This window comes from Rhineura floridana, chromosome 17 (genome assembly GCF_030035675.1).
Source record: "Rhineura floridana isolate rRhiFlo1 chromosome 17, rRhiFlo1.hap2, whole genome shotgun sequence".
Lineage (NCBI taxonomy): Eukaryota > Metazoa > Chordata > Lepidosauria > Squamata > Rhineuridae > Rhineura > Rhineura floridana.
This window is the reverse complement of record NC_084496.1, coordinates 1,673,097-1,684,796: the sequence shown is the minus strand read 5'-3', so window position 1 is coordinate 1,684,796 and position 11,700 is coordinate 1,673,097. Positions and strand designations below refer to the sequence as shown.

At 52.4% G+C, this 11,700-nt stretch overlaps 1 protein-coding gene across 2 annotated transcripts in view; it reads right to left on the bottom strand.

Moving 5' to 3' along the window:
- Positions 1-1,126: 1,126 nt before the first annotated feature.
- LOC133371997 (hexosaminidase D-like) overlaps positions 1,127-11,700 on the bottom strand; it is a 33,623-nt gene continuing 23,049 nt past the window's right edge. Inside the window, exons 7-14 of one of the 2 annotated variants that reach the window (XM_061600133.1) lie at positions 10,671-10,854; positions 10,252-10,323; positions 9,061-9,265; positions 8,141-8,223; positions 6,940-7,018; positions 6,540-6,641; positions 4,386-4,475; positions 1,127-3,595 (exon numbers count right to left, since the gene is read on the bottom strand). In XM_061600133.1, coding sequence (XP_061456117.1) covers positions 3,412-3,595; positions 4,386-4,475; positions 6,540-6,641; positions 6,940-7,018; positions 8,141-8,223; positions 9,061-9,265; positions 10,252-10,323; positions 10,671-10,854 — 999 coding nt within the window. In that variant the 3' untranslated portion in view covers positions 1,127-3,411. Of the gene's footprint in view, positions 3,596-4,385; positions 4,476-6,539; positions 6,642-6,939; positions 7,019-8,140; positions 8,224-9,060; positions 9,266-10,251; positions 10,324-10,670; positions 10,855-11,700 lie in introns of those variants that run through there. The other variant, XM_061600134.1, reaches the window with a different exon arrangement.

The following is an 11,700-nucleotide window of genomic DNA, read 5'->3' as shown; positions in this document are numbered from 1 at the left end:
AGGAATCCGAGGGAACAGCTCCACCTCTTGGTTGAAAGATTTCTCCATCCACGTCTGGCACAAAGCCTGAGCGGCCACGAGGAGCAGAAGTGGAACAGTTGTCAGCAAAGTGGCAGTGGGCATGCTGGGCTGAAACGCTCTTGGAGATCCTCCAGAAGGTCCCATTTATTGAACACTCATCCTGATTTGCTTGCACAAAGCTCACACGGAGATGAGGATTGCCCAGCCTTTATAGAGCGTTTGTTCTGATGGAGCTCAAGGTGGTACTCTCTCCCCCACCTCATTTAATCCCCACAACAACCCCACGAGGTAGGTTAGGCTGAGAGGCAGTGACTGGCCCAGGGTCACCCAGTGAGATAGATGGCTGAGTGGGGATTTGAACCCTGGCCTACAGTGTCCTAGTCCAACACTCAAACCACTATACCACTCTAGATCTCATACTGGATTTGCTTATGGGGTGGCTATAAGAGAACATAACAGCTGGTATAGCACAATGGGGAGGAGTCCAGAGTCCGTGAGCTCCCTACTTTAAATAATAATAATATGTAAACAAATATTAACCTTTCACTTTTAATTTTTATTAACTGGAATTCACTTTGAGTGCACACATTTGTGTAGAAAAGCAGCTAACAAATTTAAACCAATCAATCGATCGCCTCCTCTTCCACGAGTTTGTCTGATCCTCTTTTAAAGCCATCCAAATTGCTGGCTATCGCTGCCTCTTGCTGGAGCGGATCCCAGTGTAACTCTGCACAGTGTGTGAAGAAGTCATTTCTTTCGTCTGTCCTGAATCTTCCAACATTCTGCTTCTTTGGATGTCCCTGAATTCTAGTGTTATGCGAGAGGGAGAAAAACCTTTCCCTAGCCACTTGGTTTACACCATCCAACACTCTCCTCCTGCCCCTAGAAGGGCTGTAGCTCAGGGGTAAAGCACCTGCACTGCATGCGGAAGGTCCCCAGGTTCAACCCCAGCAGCAGGTAGGGCTGGGAACGTTGCCTGCCTGAAATCCTGGAGAGCTGCTGCCAGTCAGTGCAGACAATATTGAGCTAGATGGACAACCATCTGAGTCAATATAAGGCTGTTTCCTGTAGCTATTTAGCACAAGCACGGACATATGGAAGACGCTTTCTTTACAAAAATACTTTATTATTATTATTACCATAATCATCTTCATCATCCACATTACAGAAGCAATCCGTTCTGTACAAAACAAAACTCCCAAGCAGCAACATAACTGGGAGATGTCCAACCAAAACCAGATCCACAAGCAACTGAAATCCCACCTTCTCGGAGGGGCGACAGACAGCTGTCAGTCACCAGAGCAATGCCAGAACAGCAGAGTCCACAGTGCGGGGGGGGGGGAATGGAGGAAAAAATATGCTCTTTTCTCCAGAAGGCAGCATGGCTCAAGAGTGTCAGCTGCATTTTGGAGAAAAAAAGAAGAAACAGCCCAGTCAGGATGAGACCGAGAGCAGGTGAAATTGGGCAAACAGCTGGAAGCAGCATGCAAGAAGCACATTCATAGGGGCTCTGGAGGGCTGCTAGCTCCTTCCCTCCCTCTGCAAAGAGACCATTTTTCTGGAGATCTCGACAGCAAGCCAGCCTCGTCTCTGGGGAGACTCTGAGGTGGCAGCACCAGCAGCAGGGGGCGCTCAAGACGCATCCATCACTCCGCTCAAGGTGCAGAGGAGCCCACACACCACCAGCGTTTGGTAGGAATCAAAGTGGGGCAGCTTTTCTCTCTCTTGTTCTGCTACACTCTGAGACCGAGCCAGCAGCTGGACATTGTTAAAAAGCGAGGTCCGCTTGCTTCGTTCCCAAGCGGCCCGTGCAGGAACCCTCTTACCTGCCTGCAACCAGGGACTAGCAAAAAGCAGAGGTGGCAGGGTAGGGAGGTTTGGGGGGACGAGTTTCCTGCGTGCCTTTCGGGCAATGGACCAGCTTCTTTAACAGCCTCTGGGGAGCCTCCGGCGTTTCTGGCCCTTTTAGCAATCCGGTTGCGAAAGACGACAGGGCTAGTTTCTGCACGTCTAACATTGCCTTCACCAACCTGGGGCCCTCCAGACGTTTTGGACTGCAACTCCCATCAGCCCCAGCCAGCATGACAGGAAGGGATTTTTGAAAGGTGAGGCTTGGGAGGGCCTGCAGCAGGGGCGGTTGGTGGCTCCATGCCAGTAAGGCAGTGGAATCCACTCCAGGTTTTAGTCTGAACTTTCAAGGAGCTCTCCAAGCCATGTCAGCGGGGCAGTGAAATCTGCTCCGGGTTTTAGTCTGGAGTTTCAAGGAGCTGTTCGGACTAACACCTGGAGCGGATTCCACTGCCCCACTGACATGGAGCCGCGGCACCTTGGACAGCTCCTTGAAAGTACAGACTAAAACCTGGAATGGATCCCACTGCCATGGAGCCACTGGCCGCCACTGGCTCCAACTCCCATAATCCCTGGCTATTGCCTACGCAGGCTGTGGCTGGTGGGAATTGGGAGTCCCAACGACATCTAAAGGGCCCCACCTTGGCAATCCCTGATCTAGTAATTTGCAGGGGACATAACTGCAGGGGGTTAGAGCCACTGAAAGGGGGGCACAGAGGAGGGGAAGGATTATTATTTAAAAGGAAGAAAAAGAAACAGGAGAACCTGTTGCAGCCGCTGGATTTCCTAGTAAGCCCCCCACCCTGCCCCTGCCCCACTGCAAATTACTAGATCAGGTATAGTGACCTTCAGTCTACAGGTACCTCCTCATTTTGGGGGTGGGAGAGTAGCCCCCGGGTCACAGAGAGCAGCTCTGTCACCACAATGCTGTTGCGGGGTGTGTTTTTTGGGGGGGAGCCACTGCCACCAAAGCTTTTCCCAGCGAAAACTCCGCCTCCCCCTACTATTAGAATTTCTCCTGCCCCTCCAAAAAGAGTGGCTGGAATGGGGTTGTCCCCGATCCTAGTCCCTACTCAAGGTAGACCCACTAAAGTTATCAGAAATTATTAACTTAGATTATTAATTAACTTCAACGGGTCTACTCTGAGTAAGGACTAGCACTGAATGTCACCCATAGCCCCGCAGAGTCTTTGCCTCCGAACAAGGGTGGGAAGCGGCACCATTCAGCAAACAGTGCTGGGAAATGTAAGCTCAGTACTGTTTTTGGCTTATTTGCTAAATCCTTTCGGGTGGGGAGAGGCAGCCCTGGTGGGGATGTGCTGCAAACAGCCCCCACCTCCTCCCTAATTCCGTAACAGCAACAACAATGGGGAAATAAACTTCGCCCACTGAATGTCTGCTGTGATGGCAGAGGGGAGCAGGCCCCGTGAGCCCCGTGCGCCCCGTTCCTGCCAAGTTGAAAGACAATGCGACCGTGGAGCCAGTGAGTCAGGCACCCGCTTCTGGGCTGCCTTCTGGCCACGGGAAGAGGCCGAAGATCCCTTAGAGGGTCTTGGGCCGGGCGTTGAGGCGGATCACTTCCTTGAAGTCCCGGACAAACTCACGCAAGCGGTCCAGGTGGGGGTTGACGTTTTCTTCCATCCATTCCTCCACCGTGTCAGGGAAGTAGACGCTCTCCATGTGGGAACGGAGGGTCTGGATGAAGCCCTCCCAGTCCTCGTGCACTCTGGAGGGGGGCAGGAAGAGCCACAGAGAGTCAGAATCAAAGGACGGTTGTGTGGAACCGGCCGCAGGGGGTATGCGGCACAACCCTAGAGCTGGTGGGTGGAGCAGGTAGAGTGTTGGACTGGTTCAAATCCCTCTAGCCATGAAGCTCACTGGGTGACCTTGGGGGCCAGTCACCGCCTCTCAGCCTAACCTACCTCACAGGGTCGTTGTGAGGATAAAGTCAGGAGGGGGAGAACCATGTTTGGATGCCACCTTGAGCTCCTTGGAGGAAAGGTGGGATATAAGTGTAATAAAAAGTGTAATTTATTATTATTATTAATAATAATAATATTAATAATAATAATAACAACAACAACAATAATAATAAAGGCCTTGGAACATGAAAGGCGCCAGGTTCAAAGTCCAGCTGGCATCTCTGGTTAAGGATTTCCAGTACCAGGGAAGAGGTGGCGGTGGAAATGACCCCTGCTGAAACAAGGTGTGGGGAATGCGGCCCTCCAGGGCTTTCTATCTGGCCCCTGGAACTCTCCCCAGGTCACACCCCTCCCTGTCCCTTGCTTCGCAACCCAAGTGTTTTTCCTGGCCTGAATGCGTCCATGAGCAACGATAATTCCTCTTCCTGGCAGTAGCTTATTGTACGAAGGTAAAATCTCCATGTTTTGCTCTGCCCACTTTCCCTCTGGCCCCCCTCCACTGGCATGTGGCCCCCAGAAGGTTTCCCAAAAGGGAAAGCCGTCCAGGACTCAACCGGGTCACCCCTCAGCCTCTCACAGAGGCGGCTCACTCACTTGAGGACTTTGCTGCCAAAACTCTCCAAGTTGCGAGGGTTGCCAAACTGGTGCTTCCGATGGTAAGGGTTGAACCATCCCTTGACGGAGCTGCCGTATGTTAGGGAGAAAGGAAAGGAAAATGGGTCCTCAAGGTGGCCGATGGCTTTGCCTACGTCATTTCCTTCCAGGGCTGAGGCGCAGGTTGCTCCCACCCTAAGGCCTTTCCTGCTGCACTAAGGCTAAGAAAGATCAGCGGAAGGGCTATAGCTCAGTGGCAGAACACCTGCTTTGCATGCAGAAGGTCCCAGGTTCAGTCTTCGGCATCTCCAGGTAAGGCTGGGAATGTCCCTTATCTGAAACCCTGGAGCCGCTGCCAGTCCGTGAAGGCAGTACTGAGCTAGATGGGCCAGTGGCCTGACTCGGCAGAAGGCTGCTTCCATCGGTTTCCACAGTCACTGGAAGTGGAATTATAATGGTGGTCCCAGTCAGAGGGCTCCTTGCGTGGCCAAAGGTTTGCCCTTCTGATGCAAGGTACAAACACAATGGCCACCCACTGTCCGCACCTCACGGCATGCAGCCCTTCGTTTGGCATGTGCAGCTCTCTGCGTTCCGTCCACGCAGTGGGTGAGATGCCCTCCCCTTCGCCCTGCCCCCAGCCTCCTCTTTTCATGGTGTTCTGAAGATTCTCCCCAACATTTGAGCACCTTGTGCCTGTGGGCAAGTTACTATGAGCTCTGAATCAGCACATAAAGCAAGATATAAAGCCGTAATTCCTTGTGCTATTCCACAAGGGCAACGCTGAGACTAAGGTGAAGGAGTTGGTGACAAGTCAGTGCCACCCCCTGGGCTGGTTGTAAGGGGGCTTGGAGGAATCAAGGCTGAGGTTGGGGAGGCAGTGCTTCGCTTGCTCTGATGGGATATATATAGAGAGAGAGTTTTAAAAGCAACAAACAGAGCTTCACCCAAGCTTGCTCTAGGTCCCTGTAAGGATTCCTTCTGTTCATCACTTAAAAATATACACACATAACTGTGATGAACAAAACAGAGGTTTTTATTTTCCCAGCAAAACGTTTCAGCTTCCGCCTTCATAATTGGTAACTACATCATTATTTTGTATGTTAGCAGCTGATGAGAGCTGGAAAAATAAAAACCTCTGTTTTGTTCATCACACACACATAGATAGTTGTATTCAACTAAGTCCTACTCAGAGAAGACCCACTGAAATGAATGGACCCAAGTTAGTCACCTCTATTAACTCCAATGGGTCTACTCTGAGTAGCACTGAATGCCACCCAGAGTTTTATTTTTTGCAAACTGCTTAGGGGGTCTCTATTTACGATATTGACTTTTTCTGATCAGTTTCACAACTAGACTTTTATTACCTGGCAATTGTGCTCTCACAATAACTTTTTCTTTTGTCCTTAAAGCAAAACAAACAGCAGCCTGAAGGCTGAAGACAACATGTTCCAGGACAGGAAACTAGTGAATTAATGGGTTTGTTTGCTTTTTTAGTTTATTTTTAGACCAGGAGCTCTGTGCAGGACAGACTCTGCCTGCTCTCTTCCCTCAACTAGCAGGATATTCCTCGGCTTCTGCTGTCCCACACACGCTCTTTAAAAAAATTAAAATAAAAAATTGCATCCAGAGGATTATTTACAGCCAGAGCACTTGCTCTTTTTAATTAAGGGGCCACGTCAGTACGCAGCAGTGAAAGCAGTTATTAATTAGGGTGAGTCTGAAAAGACGGTAGGAAAGTAAGGCTAAGAATAGTTAGGCACATAGGAAAGGCCCTGCAGCGCTGGATCAGGCTAAAAGGGACCCATCTAGTCCAGCTTCCTGTTCTCACAGTGGCCAGCCAGATCTCCCAGTGAGGTAAGGCCTGCAAGCAGGGCGTGAAGGCAACAGCAATGCTCTCCAGGTGTGATTCCTAGCAACCAGCATTCAAAGACTTCTGACGGCAGACAGTGGAACAGCCATTGTGCAATGGTCTGTTTCTGCCAAGGGAAAGAGCTGGGGGCAATTTAGATTAGCACCCTTTGGAGGGCCCAAATTTCAGCTGAGAGCTGCCTTGGTTTCATCTTGACACAGAACGCAATGGCTGTGGAGTGCCATGAAGCAACAGCCCCTCCCCATAACATCCCTGCCCTCCCCCTCCCCCCAGGATCTGCCTACCTCTCTTCATCCAGGACTTTGAGGACAGAGTCTCTTAGCTGGCTGGTGACTTGCTCCACCATTCGGTAGATGTCAGAGGCCGGAAATGCACCGTTCCCTTCACTGGTGAAGACACAGCGGGAGGGGGGGAATGTTGAAGCATCAGATGCTGGGGCAGACATGAGCACAAGGGCTGCAACCCACCACTCTCCCTGTGGAACAAGCCCCCCTCCAACCCCCCCACCTAATGGCTCTCAGAGCAAACACTCTTGAACCCTCAAGAGTAGCTAAATATCCATGTCCTTGCTCACATGGGTGGCCTAGCGACTCCTGGGTACAAGAAGAGGGAACCCCCTGAAATTGTCCCAAATCTAGCACCGGGTGGCCAGCAGCAGCAAGACTCCCCTTCCGCCACACACACCATATGCTCTTCTCCAACTGCATGTTCTGGAAGCCCAGCATGGATAGGACCTTCTTCTTGGTTGCTTCAGTGAATCCCCCTGCGGGAAGAAAATTGGGGAAGGGGGTCAGCAGCTGTTCGGCCCAGCCAAGGCGCTCCCACTGCAGCAAGCGCTTACACGCAAAGCGACTGAATTCCCAACCATGTTCTGTGAATGGCGATGCTAAGCCGCTAGTCCTCTGGGACCTGTGGGCTGAAAGAAGGGTGCATGTCGCTGCAGGTCCAGCAACTGGCCCCTGGCTGATCGCTGGCAACAGTACAAGGCAACGGAAGGAGTGAGATGAGAAAATGGTCGCAACCTCCCCCCTCCCTGCCCCATCGGCTGTTTGCTCTCGTTGACTTTAATGTGGAAGGCAGAGAGTCCAGCACAAGGGGATTTACACAGGAGTTGGAAGGCTTCAGGTGGGGAGGAAAGAGGGTCCAATTTCTGATGGACACCCTAGAGCCTACTGTGATTCTTGCAACCAACTCAGGACTGGGTGGAGCCTTGCTCTGCTAAGGTGCTCCTTATGTCCCTAAAGCAAAAGCGGAATTTCAGGATCCTTTAAATCAGGGCCTGTTATGGCTTTGCCCAGCCAGACAAGGAGCCAGGCCAAGCTCAACGGCAGAGCACCTGCTTGGCATGCAGAAGGGCCCAAATTCAGTGCCCAACGGCATCTCCAGGTCGGGCTGGGAATTTCCCTTGCCTGAAACCCCGGAGAGCAGCTGCTGCCAGTCAGTGCAGGCAATACTGACATAGGTGGACCAAGGGTCTGACTCAGTATGCAGCAGCTTCCTATGTTCCTAAGATAAACAAGTTATTTCCAAAAGCAAACATGTTGTGCCCGCTGGAATGTGTCCTCTTTTTCTTAGGCTGGCTGGTTATGAAAGGCATGGAGACTGCCTCACTGAGGATCTTCCTATTGGACAGTCTTTACAGCAGCCTTCGCCAATCTGGCGCCCTCCAGATGCTTTGGACTACAACTCCCACCACCACCCCCAGCCGGCTCAGCGGTAGTCCAAAGCATGGCTGTGCTGGCTGGGCTGATGGGCGCTGCAGTGCCCCAGTTTGCTGCACGCCCTATGCGAGGACCCAGCGATGGCCGCTCTCCCACCCTTCAGGCGCTTCCTAGGTTGCCATGCTTATGCTCCCCCCCCCCAATCCCTGGCCAGGTCCCCTCACCATTCACCAGAGTCTGCAGACACACCGCAAGCGATGGGATCCCCACGGGCAGCAGCTCACACAGGGCTGAATAGTGGTCATACCTGCAGGGAGAAGGAAAGGAGAAACGAAGGCAGTTGCTCTCTGTGGCGGGATCCCCAAGGAATCACCACCACCTCCTCCAACCTCCTGGTGCCAGATCCCGTCGGGAGCGCTCTGCGGAAAACGTGTCCAAACCACCTCCTCCGAGGCTGAATCCTTAGCCAAAGCTCTGGGGCAGAGCATCTGCCTTGCATGCAGAAGGCCCAGGTTCAAACCCCAGCAGCATCTCCAGGCAGGACTGGGAAAGACTCCCTGGCTTAAACCCTGGAGAGCTGCTGCCAGCCAGTGTGGACACTACTGAGCTAAACAGAGTGCCTTCCCTTCACCACAAAATAACCACAAGTAGCAGCTGGATGTGGGGAATTAGAGGGCAGGCCTTTAGGTTGGGGGTGTGCCTATGTGACTTGCAGACAAAGCTGAGCCTCAGAGACTTGAGGGGGTTCTCTTCGCCCCCCCAACCTCCAATCTCACGAGGCACTAATGGCACATCCAGATTTCTGGAAGGGCCTGAAGTTCCAGCCCCCTCCTTGCCCCAAAGGTGAGGACCTTGATCAGCCCGAGGGCCACATTACCCCTCCGGGGGCTGCATGGCAGCAGTGGGTGTGGCCCGAAGCAAAACGCGGGTGGAGCCAGGGGCAAATGTGGACGCAGCAACAGCCAAGCAAGGGCAATGATCAAAATTCAAGGGCGTGTTCCAGCCAGGCAGGACCACACAAGGAGGGTGGAGGACGAGGGCCAGTGAGTGGGGTGGCCAGGGAGAGTCCCGAGGGCCACATTCAGCCCGCTGGCCTGAAGTCCCTCCAGTGCCCCCCACAGCAGAGCATGCGCTTTGGGCTTGCCTTTGCCAGCCAGTGAGGACGATGCCTTGGAACCGGACGGAGGGCGTCTTGGGCATGGACTGGATGACCTTCAGCCACCTCAGGTGGTTTTGCAGGTGATGGTTCAAGGGGGTCCAAGCCTGGGCAGGGCCTGTGGTGCCTTTGAAGGCGCTGGCGAACCAGACGGCTTTGAAGCCACACTCTGCGTACTTGGCAATGTGTTTTCCTAAGAGAGACGGGGAAATGCAGCGATGAGAAACTGGCACCCTGGGTGCAAAGAGGAGCGTTTAATATCAGCCCCCACGTCCACCCCACCCACCCCCCATTTGCTGGGGGCTGTCTAAAACTGAGGAGAGATTCATGCAGGGCTGTGCATTCTGCAGCCGCATTGCATGAGGCTGGCATCCGGTAGTGGGTGCAAAGACCAATGTCCTAGGAGACCCCTGCTTTCATTTTTTGGAGGAAAAACGATAACATTTCTAGGTCTCAAGGCTGCAGTTCTGTGCACACTTACACAGGAATAAGCCACACCAAATTGTGGGAGTTACTTCCAAGCCATCAGAATCTATCGCAGGGGCAGGAGACTCTTTTCAGCCCGATAGCCGCATGCCAGTGGCGAGCAGGGCCAGAAGCCAGAGTGGGTGGCGCTAGAGGTAATGTGGATGGGCAATGGATGCAACTCTTAACCTTTGTACAGCACGTTACATCCCAGCCATGCAAACGCCAGAGGTTCTCACGGGGGCCAACCAGATGTCCCAATGGGAAGCCCACAAGCAGGACCTGAGCGCGACAGTGCCTTCCCTGCCATCTGTGATTCCCAGCAATGGGTATTTAGAGGCATACTGCTTCCAATAATGGAGGCAGAACATCCCTGCTTCTCCACTCCCTCGTTCCCTGCCAATCTTTCCCTATCGGGAGGGTCGCCTTCTCCACGGCCAGTGCCGCTGTCATCTGAAGTGAGACAGGTTGTGGCAGGAAGACGGCCTTCTTGGTAGTGGCTTCCCAGCTGTGAAATCCTCTTCCTAGGGACGTTCGTCTTTCTCAGGACTGTTAATTCCTGGTGCTAAATTACACTGCAATTCTGCCAGTTTCATTCGTCATTTTCCTTTTGTCTTTTATTGTTCTTTTGGCAGGCTGTCCTGGAAATATTTTTTTAATTGGAACAACATACATTCTTTAACAGAAACAAGCCAACAAAAAACCCCAACAAACCTATTTGTTGCGTATCAAAGTCCGGGGCGTAAAACCACAGCACAGGAGAAGCGTGTTTGGCAATGCCAGACTCTGGAAAGATAAAAATTCTGTAGCAAGAAGGTGGAAACCAGGTGCTGTTACCCCAGGTTCAACTACTTTAAGAACAAGACGCTGATGGTTTAGCTAATAAACAAACGAAACAAAGGCAGCTTAGCTGAGACATCATTATCATCGCAACAAACCATTCTGCATCCAGCTGTAGGTTTCAAACAGAAGACTTGTGGTGGAGATACAGGCCAACTTCAATTAAAGTTATCATTTTTCATTATTATTTATTCAATGTATATATCTCCCCCCTTCCTCCCAAAAGAGCCCAGGATGGCAAAGTTAGGGTAACCCAAGAAGACCTATAGATCTGCCACTGAGATTGCACAGACCTTGAATGGCCGCCACGTCCACTTTCCGCAGCATGTCATCCCAGAGGAGCGCTTGCAGCCCCCAGGCCGGGCCAGCGATGAAGCTGACCACCTCCCGGATGTGGTTCAGGTACATCTTGCCTGTGTCCCCGGCGTTGTGGCTCATCCAGTTCTTGGAATCCATCCCTTCTCCTAAATGGAAGACCTGGAGAGGGTGAAGAAGAGGGGAGTGGGTAGGAGAGGAGTCCCTGAGCAGCTCTGGGCAGACTCTGGAGCCAGGAAGGCGGAGAGACTGAGAGTCCACCCAGCCAGCACACTTCCTGGTGGGAGCAGCCTGGTGGCACCAGGGCAAGGCAGAAGACGGGTATAAGAGGAGCAACAGCATGAAGGTACATCGCATCTCGACAGGGAAAAAGGGGGAATGCGATGCGTTAGGCACAAGCTCAACATGAACCTCTCTGCAATACGTTGGCCAGACTTTCTACGAATCTGATAATAAAAATTCAAGACTCCTGGCTTGAAAAAAGGAAACAAAGGAATGTCATCTCCTCCATTCTACTAGCAGTTTTTTGTTTTTCTTTCAGCAGGGGACATTGCTCAGCTGGAGGGCCGCACGCCAGCAGTGGGTGGTGCCGAATACAATGGCGCACAAGGCAGCGGAGGTGACACCTCCATGCCCCTCTCCATCCTCCATCCGGGCCAGGAAGAGGCATGATGGGAGCTCAAGGACACATTGCAGCCAGGCAAAGACATTTAGGGTGTGGAACAGGACCAGTGGGGCTGTGGCCCAGAGAGAGCTCCGAGGGCCGGGGACAGAGCACTGGAGAGTCACACTGAGCCCCCGGACGTGAGGTCCTTCCCCTGCTTTGCTCAAATGCTGACAGATGGACAGCTACCCAGGCCAAAGAAAATATATCCTATCTGCAAATGCAGATCCAGCAATCTCCCTAGCAGTGGCCACCCCTGTGAAGCTCCTATCTGGTTGTTTGCTTTAGACAGTCTTTCAGAGGGGCAGCAGCCATGCAAGCCTCTTGTAGCAAAAACAAGAACA